The 18,395-nt window shown below is 48.8% G+C and overlaps 7 protein-coding genes across 7 annotated transcripts; 4 read left to right on the forward strand and 3 right to left on the reverse strand.

Moving 5' to 3' along the window:
* The first annotated feature begins 236 nt into the window (after positions 1-236).
* SCO1 (Cu-binding protein) lies at positions 237-1,903 on the forward strand. The gene is made up of 3 exons (XM_058494840.1): positions 237-760; positions 861-1,070; positions 1,192-1,903. The coding sequence occupies exons 1-3, from the start codon at positions 440-442 to the stop codon at positions 1,651-1,653; spliced, it is 993 nt and encodes a 330-aa protein (XP_058355147.1). The 5' UTR covers positions 237-439; the 3' UTR covers positions 1,654-1,903.
* Positions 1,904-2,506: 603 nt separating this feature from the next.
* ONS95_001636 (uncharacterized protein) lies at positions 2,507-6,071 on the reverse strand (the record flags this gene model as incomplete). The annotated part of the gene is made up of 5 exons (XM_058494841.1): positions 2,507-3,524; positions 3,585-5,362; positions 5,407-5,520; positions 5,573-5,720; positions 5,794-6,071. The coding sequence occupies 5 exons, from the start codon at positions 6,069-6,071 to the stop codon at positions 2,507-2,509; spliced, it is 3,336 nt and encodes a 1,111-aa protein (XP_058355148.1).
* Positions 6,072-6,675: 604 nt separating this feature from the next.
* On the reverse strand, positions 6,676-8,496 carry ONS95_001637 (uncharacterized protein; the record flags this gene model as incomplete). Its single annotated transcript, XM_058494842.1, has 1 exon — positions 6,676-8,496. One exon carries the CDS (start codon positions 8,494-8,496, stop codon positions 6,676-6,678), a length of 1,821 nt encoding a protein of 606 aa, XP_058355149.1.
* Positions 8,497-8,766: 270 nt separating this feature from the next.
* ONS95_001638 (uncharacterized protein) lies at positions 8,767-9,006 on the reverse strand (the record flags this gene model as incomplete). The annotated part of the gene is made up of 1 exon (XM_058494843.1): positions 8,767-9,006. One exon carries the CDS (start codon positions 9,004-9,006, stop codon positions 8,767-8,769), a length of 240 nt encoding a protein of 79 aa, XP_058355150.1.
* A 58-nt stretch (positions 9,007-9,064) lies between these two features.
* On the forward strand, positions 9,065-11,070 carry ONS95_001639 (uncharacterized protein; the record flags this gene model as incomplete). Its single annotated transcript, XM_058494844.1, has 3 exons — positions 9,065-10,018; positions 10,084-10,281; positions 10,345-11,070. The coding sequence occupies exons 1-3, from the start codon at positions 9,530-9,532 to the stop codon at positions 11,068-11,070; spliced, it is 1,413 nt and encodes a 470-aa protein (XP_058355151.1). The 5' UTR covers positions 9,065-9,529.
* Positions 11,071-11,865: 795 nt separating this feature from the next.
* MOCS2 (Molybdopterin synthase catalytic subunit) lies at positions 11,866-12,395 on the forward strand (the record flags this gene model as incomplete). The annotated part of the gene is made up of 2 exons (XM_058494845.1): positions 11,866-11,986; positions 12,034-12,395. 2 exons carry the CDS (start codon positions 11,866-11,868, stop codon positions 12,393-12,395), a joined length of 483 nt encoding a protein of 160 aa, XP_058355152.1.
* A 462-nt stretch (positions 12,396-12,857) lies between these two features.
* Positions 12,858-18,195, forward strand: ONS95_001641 (uncharacterized protein; the record flags this gene model as incomplete). Its single annotated transcript, XM_058494846.1, has 14 exons — positions 12,858-15,081; positions 15,133-15,240; positions 15,291-15,398; positions 15,450-15,557; positions 15,610-15,717; positions 15,773-15,880; positions 15,936-16,043; positions 16,109-16,216; positions 16,307-16,414; positions 16,470-16,577; positions 16,664-17,083; positions 17,137-17,585; positions 17,653-17,738; positions 17,819-18,195. Exons 1-14 carry the CDS (start codon positions 14,758-14,760, stop codon positions 18,193-18,195), a joined length of 2,628 nt encoding a protein of 875 aa, XP_058355153.1. The 5' UTR covers positions 12,858-14,757.
* Positions 18,196-18,395: the final 200 nt, after the last annotated feature.

Below are 18,395 nucleotides of genomic sequence, written 5' to 3' on the forward strand. Positions count from 1 at the left end.
TTTGCGGGTGTGAGATGGAGATGAAGATATGTGAAAAGCATCAAGTACGTGAGTTAAGTGCATAAAATTTCCTCAGTGGTTCTAATGAGGTTGGGAGCTAAATGAGCTATACTTATAAGATATCCTTATTTAAGTCCATGAAAGTTACGTTCTGATCAAGTGAGAGCTTGAGAAAGCATGTGAAGTAAATTGAGTGATCGCACCAGGTGGTGGCAGGGTGGCAGGGTGGGAGGGTGGGAGGGTGGTGCTTCGGAACAACGTCTCCCCGCTCCCGGCCCAAGCTTCCAAATGTTGATTTGATTTGCGATGCTCGACTTGACCAGTCCACCTCACGTCCATTCGAGCTTCACAACGACTCAATTGAAGACTTCCACCGCCCAATACCACGGCGTACTGAACCGTTAATTGGAATCGATTGCGGAAGGTGAAAGGAGGCAAGATGTCGAAAGCTTTTGCGCCGAGTCGGAGTTTGCTGTCGAATTTGAGAAGCAGAGGAGGAGGGAAAGCCATACAGCAGCAGCAGCAGCAGCAGTGCAGAAATCTCTCAAGTACGACTTCCACTCTCGCCAGCTCGAGACGGACGAATGGGTCAGCGACGCAGTGTTTGCAGGGTGTGCGGAGGAATGGCTCAGGATTAGGAGTGGGAATGGGATGGAGTGCGAGGTGGACTGCTGGTGGAAGGGCAGCTGGGAATGGAAATGGAGGGAGTGTGAGGGGGTATAAGACTGTGCAGGAGGCGAAGAGTCGGTATAAATCTGGGGTGTGTCTTCCTTCTTCTCTCCTCTAGTGCTCGATTCCATTCCCTTCCTATGCTATCTTCTCTTCTCTTCTCAAAATTCGAAGCTAATTATTCCTTCTAGCCATTCTCTACCCTAGCAGGCGTCCTGTTCCTCACCTCCGGCGCAGGACTGATCTTCTACTTCCGTTATGAGAAAGCACGTATGGAAAGGAAGCGTGTGGCGGAGGCGGCGAAGGGAGTGGGAAGACCGAAGGTTGGAGGGCCGTTTGAGTTGGTTGATCAGAAGGGGGAGGCTTGGGGGGATGAGAAGATGAGGGGGAAGTATAGTTTGGTGAGTTATTTTCGGCCTTATCTAGGGATTTGGGAAAGGGAGGGGAGGATATTGCAGCAGGCATACGCAGAAGCGGGAGCGTTACGGTTGGGAAAGAACAATACTGATAATCACTTCACAGGTCTACTTCGGCTTCTCTCACTGCCCCGATATCTGCCCCGAAGAACTCGACAAGATGGCCCAAATGATCGACCTCGTCAATGCTTCACCACTACTCTCCAACTCCCCCTCCTCCAACAACCCCAAAGCCCTCCCCCCTCTCCTCCCCATCTTCATAACCTGCGACCCCGCGCGCGACACCCCCGCCGTGCTAGCAACTTATCTCTCCGAATTCCACCCTGCACTCATTGGTCTCACTGGAACATGGGAGCAGATCAAAGACGTGTGTAAGAAATACAGGGTGTATTTCAGTACGCCGTCGGGTGTGAAGAAGGGTGAGGATTATTTGGTGGATCATAGTATTTATTTCTATTTGATGGATCCTGAGGGGGATTTTGTGGAGGCGATTGGGAGACAGCATAGTCCTGAGGAGGCGGCGGGGATTATTCTGGCTCATGTGGGGGATTGGGTTAGATCGAGATAAGGGGTGGGGTTTTTGGTTGAGGGAAAGGTTTTTGTGACGGTGGAGGAGAGGAGGGATGATTTTGGGAAGGAGGAGACAAGTGGGAATACGAGGAGGGAGATGTATGATACGATACAACTGTATACTTGTGTATTATATACAGAGTCGCTTGCGGAAGTATAGAAGGCAAGGTTCGGAAAAGTGAGGATAGGAAGGAAATGAATTAGAAGACAAACAGACACCCAGCTCAAATAAGACTGATAATTCACGCAGCCCCGTTCCTCTTCCCTCTCCTATCTTCAGACTTTTGTATTTCCTTTCTATACTTTTCTGTGCCACGAATTTACTCGTTGTCATGGGCTCATTTGCGGAATTGTTACTTCTCCACCCGGGTATTCTCACGGGGTTTTCACAACACCAGCACTTACAAGTCTTCTTCCCTTTTTCTAGTTTAGCATGCGACGATAAGCTTTGGCGAGCCAAGTAGATGAATGAGATGGAACCATGCGTCGGGTATAGAACTGTCAACCTCTTTCTGGAGGTTACTCTCCACTCCATCACATTTTCGCAAGGCTGGAAGGAAGGTGGATGAAAGCTTTTGGGCCGGCGGCCGGCTGAAAGGCGAGAACAGGGGTTCTTTCTTGAGTTTAGCAATGAGCCTGAAATTGGATTTTGTGCTTGTGACTCGTGGGTAGAAATTGGTTCCCTTCTTCCAATCCTTGTCAGAAGAGAATAGAACCACACAAAAAGCTAGACAGATACATCACTGGTTGTACCCAAAGTTAAGTTCTTATTATAATTGGTGATCCTAGACTTCGTGAATCAATAAGACATACACAAATTATTCCTTCGAACAGACAAGTCGCTTAACCTCCTAACCCATCTCAACCATGATCTGGAAATCCATCTCCTCTGGATCAACTTTCTGTGCCTTCTTATACCAAACCTGAAGCATTTTCTTCACCTTGTTAAAACCCGGCTCCCCCATCTGCTTGGTGACGTACGTCGTAGCGCAACTCGGCCACGTCGGCGTGAAGGTCAACTTATGGAAGCTCTCCAGCGGAGCGCCAGACGTCGCTGCGTAGAACGAGAAGAAGCCAGAGAGGGTGTTGTTGGTGACTACGTCGAAAGAGTAGCCGTTTTCGGCACTCACTACTTCGTCTGCTGACTCGATGACGACCTCGAGGGTCTTGATTCCTGAGCCGTGGAGCGTGGATTTGACGAGTGAGTGTTCTTGGTTGGTTTGTGGCTCTGGTCGGGCTCTAATGTTGTGCTGATGATGGAGTGCTTGCATGGTAGCGAGTTCTTCTTCTGATGGTGTGGCTGAGAAAGGAGTTGGTTCGGGCACAAGTGCGTACGCTCTACGACACTGTCGAAGCAGATCGTGTGTTGGCTCAGGAGTCTTAGGAGGGACAATCTCTTGCTCGTTGCTTATCTTATCCGTATAAAGCTCATTGTCACTTCCCTTCTTGGAGACTTCATCGGGTTGTGTCACCAGCGTCTTCTTCGTAGCAGCAGCAACGCCAATGCCGATATTTGAGCTGCTTTTTGTCGGGGCTGGTGGCGTTGAACTCTTGGAAGGCTCTCGGTTGACGGAAGCGCTCGGTGTGACTGAGACTGTAGCAGTGGTAGGGACAAGTTGCTGCAAAGGCATAGCAATCGGAGCAAGCACCGGATCAAGGTCCATGTGACAGAAAGATGGCGTGGAAGGTACAGATGTAGCGTCTGAAGAACCTAGTCCCGTTAGATCGTCGTGTAATGATCTGGGAGCCATGGACGCAGTCGAAGGCTCCAGTTCTGTAGAAGTCTCTGGGAAATCCAAGGCTTGGACAATGGAACGGGGAGCAGCATTCTGGGTAGGAGAAATCGGAGCCTCTGCAGTCGTCTTGGAGCTGTTCAGGCACAAATCATTAGCGCTAGTTTCGGTTCGAGGCATAAATGGTGCAGCATACGCAATGTTGGAATTTAAAGCTTGAGCTGGTCTTGAGGCTCTGGTTTTGCTGACCATGGGCACTTGGTTTTTCATTTGAACACAGACTGTGTTCGAATTTGGGCTGGAGCGCTTGTATTGTCGATCGTTTGCAAGGTCTTCTTCTGGGGTTTTGCTAGAGGATTTAGACTGTTGAACTTCGGATGGATGTCCTGACTTGATGCTTGACGCTTGGGGCAATGTAGTAGGAGCTTCGAGCGCTTCGATGGGAGACAAAATCTGAAGGATAGGATCTGTAGATGATATGGAGGGTTGATTCGTGAGGTTAAGATTTCCGATCAACCCAGAACCCGTCGTAAAATGGTTATCATCTTGAGGAACTGTGCCTCTTGGTTTCCTACCAAAAGGTTCAGTGACAAGAGGAAGATGGGGAGGTGATGGCATTTCTTCTCGTGTGATCGTCAAAGCCTGAGGAGGCGCCTTAGTTTGCAATCGTGATATCTTCTCGTGCTTTCTGATCTCCTCCCATTCAGAAATCTGGGCACAGACCTCAGCTCTCTTCTCGTCTCTCATCTCTTGTCTCTTAGCACGAAGGCGCTCTATGGGCGACATGATAGAAGCCCGCGAGTCAATTTGCTGCGTTTTCTTGGAAGTTGTGGGTACTTCTATTCTAGAGCCTCGATGACCAGTGCCATAGAAAGACAGAAATTTGTCAAATGCCCTCGACGGACTCTTGGGGCCACTCACTGAAGTCGTAGTTGGCGGTCTTAACTTCTCAATGAAAGGCTCTGAAGATGCGCTTGTCTCGGCCCAATTAGATGATTCTAGTGTCATTGAACCTTCCGCAGGTCTTTGATCGCCTTCAGAGAATTTCGCAGAGGCGCCGAAAGGTATTCGTGGAAATGGGCATCGAGAGGAGTTTGCATTGAGAAGTGTAGGGCGCTGTTCTTGAGATATTGATGTCATCTGGTCATGACGAAATTGCATGAATGAAGCTGAAGCAGTCTGTCCAGATGTGGGTGGCGTGGAAGGCAATGAAGGTTGATAGTAGGCCGTTGTTGGTGCAGGATGGGGGATCTCTGGGAGAGGCTCAATTTTCAGTTTTCTGAGATTTCCAGGGACAGCGACCACTATGGTGTCAGCGGTACGTTCATCGTTGCTACTGTCCTCCAAGGCCAAAGGACGGCGGCTACTTGACCCTGGTCTGTGCTGAATATGAGTTGGAATCTGGAAGATTGAAGTACTCAGAGTCGACAAGTCGCTCAACGGCGATGTCAAATGAACTCTGTCCAGTTCATCAGCAGCCGTCTTCGATGCCTCGCCCACCACTGAAACCACCTTTGTCTCCTGTCTTGGTGGAGGCATTTCATACAGATTTGGGAACGCTACCGAGCTCTTCGTCGCATCTAACTTCCGACGCTTGTTGGATTCTGGCTTCATAGTCGCTGTTGGTTGGGCTGTCATATGGTCTGAATGGTCTTCCCAGTATGTCTCCTTCCTCCTCCACATGTTTGCAAAAGACTTGATCTTGTGTACGGCTCCATCGCGCTCAGATTCCAGTATAAAATACGGCGCCTTGGCGAGCCGATCTGTTAGGAACTCCACCCTGTCGCATATTCGGCTCTGGAACTCAGCAGAGAGCGGGCCATTGCGCAGTTTAGCAACTTCAGAGCCCTTCCCAAGAATAATGATCAGCTCGCGTGGGGTTTGTCTGCGGTGATTCGGGTGACTGTAGAAATTGCGGTTATGCATAAATGTCTGGAGTTTAACATCTGCGATTTCGGGCCAGGGGCTGTTTTTCTAACACGGTTAGCTAGATATCACCATATTGTGGAATGTCTTACTGTTTCCAACCATTCTGTTGTGAAGTCCGTCAAGTACTTCACGTTTACATCGGGATTCAGGCTTTGAATGTACTGGGACCAAATTGATGGAAGATCATCGTTATCATCGTCGTCCTATGAATGTAAGTATTAGCCAATTGCTTCACATGTATACTGGTAGGCTTACTTGATGTCGTTGCTCGCGAGCATTTGTTATCCTCTCCAGACTCGCCGAAGCTTGGCCATCTTTTCTTTTGTTGGGTTTTGAACGTCCGCTGTGGTAAAACGACGATATGCCTTTACGGCGGAAGATGTGGGCAATAGCGTCAGTGATACTGCGTTCAGGGAACATATCAGGAGATGCTCATCCAAACAATTTCTTAGATATGACTTTCTTAGTACACTCACGGTGCTTGATCTTTTGGCCACACCAGGCTGCCGTGGTTGTCAGACCAGAATTTTTCACCTCGAGAGTTCTTTTCCAGATAAGTCGTTGCACACAATATGATTTCATCCGTCAAAGTTTGATGGGATCCAAGGTAGTTACCCTCTTCTTCATAGGCAACAAAAAATTCGCGAATATCTTTAAGCAAGCGTTTGTACTTTTCCTCCGACTGTAGTTTGCCATAACCAAGATTTGAGCAATTTTCAGCGATTTTGGCTGTTGAAGCCCTTATCTTACTCATCTTTATCAACTTGTCGGTGTTCGTATGCTGAGGTGTAAAGACTTGGGAGAAAGATCGTTGGAGTATAGAGACGATGGCGGTGCAACGGACAGCTCAAAAAACAATTATGTGACGCTTCTTGGTCGTAAACCGGACTCAAAGAAATGAGCGGAGAACATGAAACATCGCACAAGGATTGGAAGGAGAACAGACACTAACTGCCAGCAACTAGCCGTGATGCGTCGCTGGAGCCTGTAAGGTTGAGAACTATGAGATGAAAGAGAAGAAAAAGGATAAGGTCCACCACACCAAGCAGAAATCATCGGGGTAATGGCTCAGCAAATTATAAAAAATCATACAGCATATTCTACGCCATGAGATTGTGAACCTCATCTTTGAACCGGTTCACGATCAAGTTCAACGCATGCCATTTTTGTACCTGGAAGGGCGGCTGCATGAGAAGCTCTCCATTGAGTTAGACTGGTATAGCTCAGCTGTACCTACATAAACGTAACGGGTACGAAGCTGATCCCTCACAAAATCGCATTAGAGAATCTTGTCGGTCAACCAACTGCCGAGGGTTCGTGTAGGTGAATTTCTTCGAACACGAGACAAAATTGCGTGGCTAGCCGAGACTCTCAAACCTCTCTTTGGCCTTGTCCTTCGTCTTGCTGAGGAAATCAGCATACGAGCCTTTCGTTTGTCGCTGAGCCTCTTCGGCAGCATCTCCAATCTTTCCCCCCTGCGCGCCTAGTCCCACACCTTGAGAATAGAGTTCGGTAACGATTGCATCAGTTCTTCCCGTACCCTGAGCCCCGAGCCCTTCTCCAGCAGTCCAGCCCATCTTGCCTAGCAACGCCGCGCCTTTTGACTGGATCGGAGCTTTTTCAACTTCATGTTTGGGAACTGATGTGCCAACAGAGTCTTTCGCACGGTTATGTTGTGCAGCAGGTTGCTTCGGTTGATTGAAAGCCTGCCGGCGCTCCTTGGCTCGGTCTCTGTAAGAACCCTCTGCAGGCTCATGTCCTGACTTCCTGAGCTTTGCCATAGCTTTCGCAACAAGGTCCTCATTCTTGAGATTATCACGATGAAGCTGACTGATGCGTTCATGCTTGTTTACCTCGGCCTCTGTCTTAAACTGACGTGCACATAGAAGGCAACATTTACGATCCAAGTCTGCAAAAGTTTGGCTCGAGGGTACTTCAGGCGTGGAAGGCGTCTTTGGAGTTGATTGCGGGTTTATTACATCATTTCCAGCTTCTTTTTGAGGAAGCCCATGGATCTCTGCATGTCTGTTCGTCCAGAACTGAAGATGAGAGGCGACAACTTTGGTCTCCTTTTCTGTCTTTCTCTTCTTGACTCTTGGCTCTCCTTCGTTTCCTGGATTGATGAGACCTTCTTTTGCTGCGGCCAGGGCGAGTTTCGTATGCTCAGATTCCTTGCTCTTCACAGTGGATTGTGAAGGAGGAACAGCGGTGACAAGTTCGCTAGCGTAGGCTGCTTCATCCCAGTACATCAACTTGACGGCGGAGTTTGATAGAGGGCTAAAAGTAAACTTCGCGTGCTCTTCCCCAACCTGGTGTAAGATCGGTACAAAAACCCCGGCATGGATGTATGATATCGTAACAGGCTTAGAAGAGATTGTAAATTTGTCCGACGAGTTGTATTTGACCATGGCAGCCTGTGCATCCTCAACAGTGCTGAACTCTGCAAAGCCGTATCTCCAGCTGTCATCGGTCTTCCTATCACGAACGAGGAGAACCCGTTGTAGAGATCCATCCTTAGCACCAAGGCTTGCATCGTTGGTCGTTGAGGAAATTTGTCTCTTCTTTGACCCTTGTCCGTCAGTCGGCGGCGTGTTTGCTTTTGTTTTATAAAGTTTTCCAACCCCCTTGGCGAGTAACTCTTCGTTTACTCCGGGTTCCAAGCCTCGAAGAAGAAGAAACTGAGACGCCGCCCCATCAGGAGAAGCATCACTATCTCCAGTGGTCGCAAATCCAGAGAAAGCAGACATGTTGCTTTGTGCAACGACAAGACCATGTGCGGTTGAACCTGGGTTGATTAGCAGCGCCAATATGACTGAATGAAGAGACTCACGGGTTCTAGGAGCATTGCACCTAAAGCATAATGTACGATGAGAGAAGTTTGGTAGGAAGCACTGGCATATGTTAAGAAAGAAATTGTCAAAATATTGAAGCAGACCTACAACGTCACACTTCCAGTCATCTTCGCCCCTTCCTGCCTTTTCACGATCGTCTCGCTCTCGCCCGAAAGCAATCCGAACATTCGTGGGCTCTGAAGTACCAGATTGGGTGGGATCGTATACGCCATAAAGAGGAACTGCCGGGTAAAAACGATCGAGAAAGTGCCTCGCTTCTGGAATGCCAGCAAATTGTGCGAAGGCGAATCCTTTCGATTGACCTAGATGTATATCAGAGATAGTCATTGACCACGAGAAAGATCTATACCGGTCCGTTTATCCTTGATCAATCTCACCTCTTCCAAGCCGTCAAGTCGCAATGTATGTTGTAGTTCTTTCAAAATCTGTAAATCGGAGAGAAAGGCCATACGGCCAACTCTTATGCTTAGCCAGAGTTCAGAGTTTGCTCAAGTAAAACTTAGGATGATAGTGGGTGGGAGTTGAGGATCCACAAGAGGGTAGGAATGGGGCGGCCAACGTCTTCCTGTGTCCAATCGAAGGGAAGTCCTTCGAGGATTACATTGCGATTTGGAGGTGCACCATAATAGGGTGAGCGACTGCGGCTTCTCTCTCGACGAGGCGATTGGTATCCTTCTCTATCTCGATCTGTATAACGCGCTCTGCCTCGTGGAGATCTCGACCGATCATATCCCCGATCATAGCTTTCCGGCCGGTCCTGCCTGTAATGGCGCTCGTTGCTCGCAGAGGTGAACTGTCTGTCCGGACCCGATCCTCGTGGAGGTGATCTTGAATCATCTTGAGACATCGAATATCAGCAAAGTTCCAAGTCAGGCTCCATTTCCAACTCGATTACCCTTCCAAGTCTGGTAGCCTTGCGACGACAAGCCGCGGTATTCGTCCGCGTAAGGCTGGTCGTCGTACATGGCAGAATCTTGGCTGTAGGAAGAACTTATTGCGCGATTTCTATCCATAGCTCTGGAGTAGATCTGGGAGTCTGCTGCGAGAGGTTGTGGCGTGTGTTCTATTCGAGTGTACAAAATCAGAGGTGAGGCTACCTGAAGAAGGTAAGGGAGGGATCTTGATCACGTGATTGACATGATAATAATGTATTATTTAATAGGTAAAAACAGCTTGAATTGGAGTCTAAGTTCTAAGCCTAGCTTGTTTATCTATAAGCTGATTAAGTGAATCTATGTCCTAAGTACCTTAAGTCGCATCGCCGTCGCCGTTTCACTCGCTGTGCAATCACTTGTAACTGAATCCGCCACAAGAGAGTTCTTTCTAGCTTCCTCACGCACACACACTCTCTTCCGATCCTATGGAAAGCTGGCTGAGACAGTCTGGAGTGTCAGGCTTGAATGACTTAGAGCTTGCCGACTTCTCGGATACTGGCCGCGGTGTCAGAACGCTACGGCAATTCGAGGAAGGAGAAAGGATTCTCACCATTCCACATGGCATTCTCTGGACAGTCGAACACGCATATGCTGATCCCCTCCTTGGGCCAGCCCTTCTCTCTACACGGCCGCCCTTGTCTGTCGATGACACCTTGGCTACGTATATTCTCTTCGTCAGATCTTGCCGGTCGGGATACGATGGCCTGCGAAGCCATGTGGCGGCGCTGCCTGCGAGCTACACTTCAAGCGTCTTCTTTGTGGAGGCCGAGCTTGAAGTTTGCTCGGGAACTTCGCTCTACACTATCACGAAGCAGCTGAATCAACAGATCGAGGACGATCATAGGGAATTGGTAGTGCGACTGTTTGGACGACATCAAGAACTGTTTCCACCCGACAAATTCACCACCCAAGATGTAGGTATTACAAAACGCGAAAGATGCTACGAATCGGCTACTGACACTTATTTTCCATCTTTCAGTACAAGTGGGCTCTCTGCACCGTGTGGAGTCGTGCGATGGATTTTAAGCTACGCGATGGAAAGTCGATTCGACTTCTGGCGCCCTTCGCGGATATGTTGAACCACTCGCCTGAGGTTAAGCAGTGTCACGTCTACGATGGCTTGTCTGGAAACCTCTCTGTTCTTGCCGGGAAAAACTACGAATTTTTGGGAGATCAGGTACGTTTCATCTTATTTCGTAATGCTACCAATTAGTGCGCTTACCTAGAAGTGTTCTTCCAGCTCTTCATCAACTATGGGCCTATTCCAAACAATCGTCTGCTACGTCTCTATGGCTTTGTCGTTCCCGGTAATCGCAACGAGAGCTATGATCTCGTTCTCACGACACATCCCATGGCGCCATTTTTCGAGCAGAAGCACAAACATTGGATATCAGCTGGGCTCGATTCGACCTCTACCATCTCTCTTACGCTCACCGATCCGCTGCCAAGAAACGTCCTTCGATACCTCCGTATTCAACGGCTACAGGAATCGGACCTTGCTATAATTGCGCGTCATCAAAGCGATGCTGCAGTTGAAAAAATCAGCGATTCAAATGAAGTGGAAGTCCTACAGTTTCTAGTAGAATCGATCTCTGATCTTCTCGATGGTTTCGGAATTCAACTCGAAAAGCTGGAAGAGCAACTCGCGGAAGGGTTCTATTCTCCAGGGGGGAACGCATGGTCTGCGGCGCATGTCAGTTTGGGTGAGCAGCGGGTGTTGAGATTGACAAGAAAGACAGCAGAGGATTTGCTGGCGGCGGTAGAGACCGGAAGTGGAAATAAGAGGGGCCTATCGTCGACACCGGCCCAATGCGCGAAGTGCAAAGAGGCTTCTGTGCAGTTGATGCTGTGCGGAAGGTGCAACAAGGTTTCATACTGCGGGCGGGCTTGCCAGGTCGCCCATTTCAAAGAGCACAAGGCAATTTGTCGAGCTACAGCGGCTAAGAATGGTTCTGAAAGGGATTAACATCTGTCGGTACGGGGGGGATGACCTACTCGCCCAATCGTGATTTTTTCACCAGAAAGGCAGTGCCAGCTACCTCACTCCGCCTGTGAGGCGAGTTGGGTTTTTTCACACTACTAGCTTAGTTTGAGAAATGATGGTAAGTATTGAGAAGCAATGGCCCGGAGGATGTTGGAGGATGTTGATGGTTTTCATCCCCCCGAGACACTTCCCACATATTATACCAAAATCTCGGACGGCACCGTACTCCACAAGGGCAGTATCAGCTATGCTTTTTTTGAGGAAGTCGAGAATGAAGACGACAGAAGGTACTTTCCGGGAGAAAACTCTGTGCACCTGGTGTCCGTGAAGACTGCTGGGCCTGTGGTGAAGAAGGCCCAGGTTATGGAAATAAGATACTTTTTATAAGTAAAAGAATAAAGCCTCTAGGTAACAGTGACGGTTTGATTATCTTACTACGTTAGACCGCTTGGTTTTAGTAAATTAAAGGTAGGTAGATTTTCTGTTTGCAGACCTCTATTTTTGGTAAGCGAAGTATTAAATTATGACTATTAAGAACTCGACTTCAAAATCGTTTAAAACAATCAAAGGACAGCTTATACCTTAAGCTGACCCAAACTCATTTAGTTGGCTATATCTTTAAGTTGACTTGCTTGTTGTTTTTTCTGGTACTGTAGCTGACTGATTAGCTTAAAAGCCGGCTGACTCATCGGCCACTCTGTAAGGTGGCACCTTTGTTTCTCCGTTCCGCAAACACCATCTTGTCCGGACAGTACATTTTGAATACCAGCCTTGAATATGGTTAATGAGCTGGAAGAAAACGGGTGCTATGTGGCTCTGACAGATGATTCCCTGGATGCAAAGTCTATGATGGACCGAGTGCGGAGTCCCAAGGCCGGGGCTATTGTCCTCTTTGCTGGTATGTTACTTCCTCCTCAAAGCATCTGTATTAATTCTACTACGTAGGTACCACCCGTGATAATTTTGGTGGGAAACCTGTAAAAGAGCTTCAGTATACCTCTTACGAGCCACGTGCTCTTCAGACAATGCTCAAAATATGCCACAAAGTCAAAGAGAAGCATTCTTTAATATCAATCGCAATGATACACCGGTTAGGTGTTGTACCTATCGGAGAAGAAAGCATTCTGATTGCAGTCTCATCTCCTCATCGTCAAGCTGCTTGGAGAGCCGGCGAGGAAGCATTAGAGGAGTGTAAAGAAAGCGTTGAGGTGTGGAAAAAAGAGGAGTTTGGAGGCAGAGAAGGCGGGGTATGGAGAGCAAATAGGGACGGAGCTGCTGGAATCAGGGTAGATGGAGAAGGCAAATGAAAACGAATCAGGTTGCGTGAGAGTTGGGCCAAAGTTGATGTAAGGGACGACCGCACTATCATCGCCGCCAAACTCTGCCCTCGGCATTTCTTCGTTTACGTGAGTAATTGTTGGCAAGTGCAGGATCGATTTTCTAGTCTCTTTTGTGCAATGTTTTATGCAATGTTCTGGACGACTGGCTTGCTTCTGTATTATTCTTGCAATGCGTTTTGCTGCGTTCAGTTCTTGCTGTTCTTGCCCCAATCCCGAAGCTGCGAGGTATCAAATTGGTGAAGGGGCCCCAAGACACACGAAATTGTTTTTCCATCCTGGCGCATATTCAGTCATAAAGTATGGCATGTCTGAGAGGAACCCGTAAACATCACAGAAGCTACAATTCTAAGGATGAAATTCCCGTTGGAACCATGGGGCATGGGCAGTACAACTGCGCGTATTAGTCGGAGCTTGCATACGAAGTCAAAGTCAAAGTCAAAGAAGCTATTTCAGGTCAGTCATCTGTATACAGGTAGAGCGATACCTGTCTAATTGCCGTTTGGAAAAGAGTTGGTATCATTGACTTCCAGCTCAGATTACTTCGTTCCCTGGCACTTGCCAGCTAGTCATCTGTCCCCATGTCGGTCCGCGGCAGAGCTCTTGAGTTCAGGATACGAGAAGTACATGTCGCTTCATCCAGGATTCAAGAACAGATCATGAGGCGTGGATAGAAATTATCTCGCATAGAATGTCATGTTGGACTTCCTGTCCCGCACTCTCACTCTCGTCAAATTATCTTCGTCTCTACCAATGGCGGCATGCAGTTCGGAGGCGAGAGCTCCTTCCTCGCTTTTTGGACATAGCAATCCTTTCTATCTAGCGATATGTTGGAGGAACTGCTCTACCTGCTGTATGGAGCGCATTCAAGGCTCAATCACTTGATTCTTCCCCCAGAGCCTCGCTCCTTCAGCCACCGTCTTACTTACCCCAGAGTCTGCCCTCCCAATGTCCCATCCTGAACCCTAAAATAAACACAAGATGCAAGCCACCACTCATCCTGTCGTCAGTAACGCGGTACTCACGATATGCTGTTCTTTGGCAGCGGGCTTAATCCATATGTTGGAATTTCCCGCCGCCGCAACGCCCAAAAAGTCATCTCCGCCAGCGCGCATGCTCCCCATACAGTAAGCATTGGTTGGGTCGCTTGAAGTCGCCAAAGGCCCCATGCCCACGCCCATGCCCCCGACTCAGCCACCTCAACTCAAATCTGAACATCCTTCCTCGCCTTCGTCGCCCCGACACGGCACCTATGACCAAGTAAAATCTGGGGTTGGCGTTGGAGGCGCTTGACGACCACTCACAGTCCTACAGTAGCAAGTTCAATGTTCGCGTTTCTGCCCAGCTGAAAACGCCTCTTTGGGGCTGGCGGGATCGTCTCAGAAGCTTGGTCCGACTATTTTTAGGAGAACTTCAAGGCTGCATCGGATGTATGCTTAATTTTTTTTAAGGTGGGTGAGTTCTGATGTTTATTTGTCGAAGCAGTGTCCCCTTCACGTGGCATGATGCTCGATACGATACTGATATTCATTATTATGTTGGATACGAAGAGTTCACTGCGGGGTAGCCCTCGTGGTGCAGCTCCAGTATTTACCATTACGTTTTGACTAGGAGATAGATTGTTTTCAGTGCTGAATATCCTCACTCGTGTTACAAGGACCTGTCCCAGATGCAGCCATAATCTCACATCTGCCAACACCTCTTGGCACTGTCATTTATCTGCAAGGCTGAGGAGGTCGTTGCAGCCACCGCTAAGCTTACATGACATCCAAAAACACGGCCGTGAGGCAGAGGGACGCCATTTCCGGGCGAAGCTTTCCGTCTCTTGCGATTTGTTCAGCCGTTTATCTTCGAGCTACCTAGGTAATAGTGTTCTGGGTCGCTGCGGGTGGAACGATGCTCGCAGATTCCTGCAAGGCTACAGCCGCAGCGCAGCAACCAACTCAACTCCTTGTCAATTGTTCGTCCTCTCCAGGGACTAAGTCGGAAGCTCTTCCGAGAAGCAGAGCACGCAATTGGTCGTGACTTGGGGCATAGCCGTGTTTGTTGTCGATAATCCTTCACAAACATGATCAGGATCTCACGATGGCTGTCTCTTGCCAATTTAGGAATGAGTTTGGCCTCGGGATAGAGACGGCTGATGTGGCGGGGGCACATTGATCTAGCTTTGATATACGAGATGTACAAAGTGATGAAGCTATAAGTATGTTGTCATGCCTTTCTCTAAGAGACATGCTCATCCTCTCCACCCTCACCACTATCTCCTTATCCTCGAGCTTAACTTCTAATCCCATACTTCTGTCCTCTTTCTTTGATCATCCAAACCGTCACCATGCGTGTCGGTCTTCTTACTCTTGCTTTCCTCTTGGGAGCAACAACCTCATCAGCTCTTCCCAATGTTCGGGGAGGCAAGAACATTGCCCGTGATGGGCATGGTAGCTGGGGTCCTCCAGCTCCACCAGCTCCAACCGGCTACAAAGAAGAACACTGCGGAGACAACTGCGGTGGTGTATGTGGCGATAAGATCGTTCAGGCGGAAGAAGAGTGCGATCTCGGACCAGAGCTTAACGGAAAGGAAGGCTCTGGCTGTACTGCTGACTGCCGCAAGTGCCCTGTTCCAGTGTGTGGGGATGGCAAGCTCGATACCGGTGAAGAAGTTCGTGCTCTTTGAGTTCCTTGAAGATTTCAATCCTGACGACTTCTTTAGTGCGACTTAGGTGACCAGAATGGCGTTCTCGGCTCTGGATGCGACAAATCCTGTAAAAAATGCGCTGTTCCTGTGTGCGGTGATGGTCATGTCGACGCTGGTGAAGAAGTGTGTACTTCTACTTTCTTGTTGGTGGCACATACTAATTGCTTTTGCAGTGTGATTTGGGCGATAAAAATGGCGTCCCAGGCTCTGGTTGCGATGCTACATGCAAGAAGTGCGCAGTCCCTATTTGTGGAGACGGTCATGTTGATGCTGGCGAGGAAGTGAGTCTTTGTCTTTCTTTCCGCACACTCACAATTACTTATTAAGCACAGTGCGATCTCGGCGACAAGAATGGTCTCGAAGGCTCTGGCTGCGATGAATCATGCAAGAAGTGTCCTGTGCCAGTGTGCGGCGATGGTCACGTTGATGCTGGCGAAGAGGTGAGTCTGATCTTGTCTCGTTTGATATATTCATCCGTACTAAGTGATACAGTGCGATCTTGGCGAGAAGAATGGGCTCGAGGGCTCTGGCTGCGATAAATCATGCAAGAAGTGCCCTGTCCCAGTGTGTGGCGATGGTCACCTCGACGCTGGTGAAGAGGTAAGTTGTCTGGTGTAAAGCTTTCAGTTAGCTCGTAATACTTACATCTTATCAGTGTGATCTGGGCGACAAGAACGGGATCGAGGGTTCTGGCTGTGACAAATCCTGCAAAAAGTGCCCTGTTCCAGTCTGTGGAGACGGGCATCTTGACGCGGGGGAGGAGGTATGCCACGAAGTGAGAGTCCTGGATTGTGGTCTCGATACTGATTATATCACAGTGCGATCTTGGAGACAAGAATGGGGTTTTAGGCTCCGGTTGTGACGCCTCATGCAAGAAATGTGCTGTTCCGGTCTGTGGCGACGGGCATTTGGACGCTGGTGAAGAGGTTTGAACCCCGTGCTCTTGAACCCAAGAGTGGTCGTCTTGAACTGGAAGCTAACAATAACGCAGTGCGACCTTGGTGACAAGAACGGCGTTCCAGGATCTGGTTGCGATGCTTTATGCAAGAAATGTGCTGTTCCGGTCTGTGGTGACGGGCATTTGGATGCTGGAGAAGAGGTTAGTACTTCATATCATGTGGATCGGTTCTTTCCAATACGATACTTACCGAATCCACTTCTCCTGGCACTTTGCTGATATAATCTACAGTGCGATTTTGGTGCCAAAAATGGTGTTGAAGGTTCTGGATGTACTAAGGATTGCAAGACCTGTCCAGTACTAGTTTGTGGAGATGGTCACGTCGATGCTGGTGAAGAGGTTCGTCTTGCTTAAGCCCATCCACAGGATTTATGGTGTCTAACTATACATGCAGTGCGACCTTGGTGATAAGAACGGTGTCGAAGGTTCTGGATGCACGAAAGATTGTAAGAAATGCCCTGTACCAGTCTGCGGAGATGGAAAGCTCGATCATGGCGAACAGGTAAGTCCCTTTTTCTGTCACGTCAATCCGAGCCGATGCCTGCTACCCGGGCTTCTTGCTGTCCTCACGATACTAATACGATCCAGTGTGACTTAGGAGATAAGAACGGTGCTCCGGGCTCTGGATGCACTAAGGACTGCAAGACCTGCCCTACTTCTTATTGCGGAGATGGCAAGATCGACGCTGGAGAAGGTTGTGATTTGGGTCCACTCAACGGGGCATGGAACTCTGGTTGCTCAACGACTTGCCAACCACTCCCAGTATGCGGAAATGGCAAGGTAGAAGATGGAGAGACCTGTGACAAAGGTGCTGAGAACGGGAAGCCTGGCTCTGGCTGTGATGCTAACTGCCGTACTTGCGGAGTTTGCGGAGACGGTAACCTGGATACTTTCCTCGGCGAGACTTGCGATCTTGGACCATTGAACGGACAGGAGAACAGTGGCTGCAGCAAAGACTGCAAAATCCTTCCGGTTTGTGGCAATGGTCATATCGAGGAGGGAGAAGAGGTAAGATCCTTGACCTGATCTTATTGCCACACAGTGTACTAACGGCAATCTAGTGTGATGCAGCAGGTGCCAATGGCGAATATAACTCGGGCTGCTCAAAGGACTGCAAGCTCTGTGGTTACTGTGGAGACGGGATAATCGATGATGGCGAGACCTGCGACAATGGATGGCAAAACAATGGCACCCCTGGAAACGCCTGCTCCTGGAACTGTACTACAATCGTCTGTGACTACTCTTGTGGCAACGGTATTGTCGAACCCGGAGAGAGTTGCGATCACGGAAAAGACAACGGCAAAGACGGCGACTCCTGTACCACTGAATGCCAATGGGCAGCACCAAAGTGCGGAGATGGAATTACGCAATACCCAGAAGAATGTGATGACGCCGATTTGAACGGATCCGAATGGTCTAAGTGTACAGTTGACTGCAAGTGGGTTGAACCTTGTGGAAATCCTACACCACCAACATGTGGAGATGGTATCGTAACTTTCCCGGAAGTCTGGTAAGTCAAGCTTCTTCCTAGCCGCAATTGATGAGACAACTCAGAGATTTATACTGACATTCCTTAGCGATCTTGGCTATCTCAACGGACAAGCTGGTAGCAATTGCACGTCTGACTGTACCTTCTGTAACGATGAGCCTTCTTATTGTGGTGGTAAGTGATCTTCTCAGGCGCATGATTCGCTGTTATCAGATACTTGGATGTCTCTGGTCATATAGCTAACTTATGAATAGACGGTATCATTGATGATGGAGAGGAGTGTGATGATGGCAAGGATAATGGACAAGCTTGGTCTGATTGCGACAAGTCGTGCAAGAAGAAGTGCACCTCCACCTGCCCTCAAGTCTGCAACCCCAACCCGTTCTTCAACAAGTGCCACATCACTACCAGCTGTATCGGAACGCCTAGCGGATCAGACTACTGCGCATGCAGAGCTGGATACAGGGCAGATGGTTTGGAGGCAACCGACGCGAAGCAGTTCAGACTTGCATTCCCAGGACAAGAGTACCGGGTCTTCGTCGCCCCTGGTGTCGAATGCAACACTCTTTGTACTAGTCCATTCCCTGGGCCAGACAGTTGCCAAGAGGTCCCGATTCAGGGAAGCTGTTAAGAGGGTCTTTCTTTGTTCGGATGGAGTACTGTTTTATGATGGTGTTGGGAGCATCGGGTTTTCCTTTTTCTGGCGCTTAAATTGCTTTTATTTCCTTGATACTGGTACTTCTCGTCGTCTGTCTGCAGGTTGGGACTTGGAACATTTGAATTGGTTGGAGCATCAAGGGCGTCTTCATCACTCCTTCAAGAAGTTTGCAT

This window comes from Cadophora gregata (genome assembly GCF_030347475.1).
Source record: "Cadophora gregata isolate MNR1 chromosome Unknown scaffold_10, whole genome shotgun sequence".
In the NCBI taxonomy this organism is placed as follows: domain Eukaryota; kingdom Fungi; phylum Ascomycota; class Leotiomycetes; order Helotiales; family Ploettnerulaceae; genus Cadophora; species Cadophora gregata.

Coding starts and splice junctions, on each gene's coding strand:
- SCO1 (XM_058494840.1), top strand. CDS start 440: ATGTCGAAAGCTTTTGCGCCGAGTCGGAGTTTGCTGTCGAATTTGAGA. Junction 761..860: donor AGAGTCGGTATAAATCTGGG/GTGTGTCTTCCT, acceptor TATTCCTTCTAG/CCATTCTCTACCCTAGCAGG. Junction 1,071..1,191: donor TGAGGGGGAAGTATAGTTTG/GTGAGTTATTTT, acceptor ATCACTTCACAG/GTCTACTTCGGCTTCTCTCA.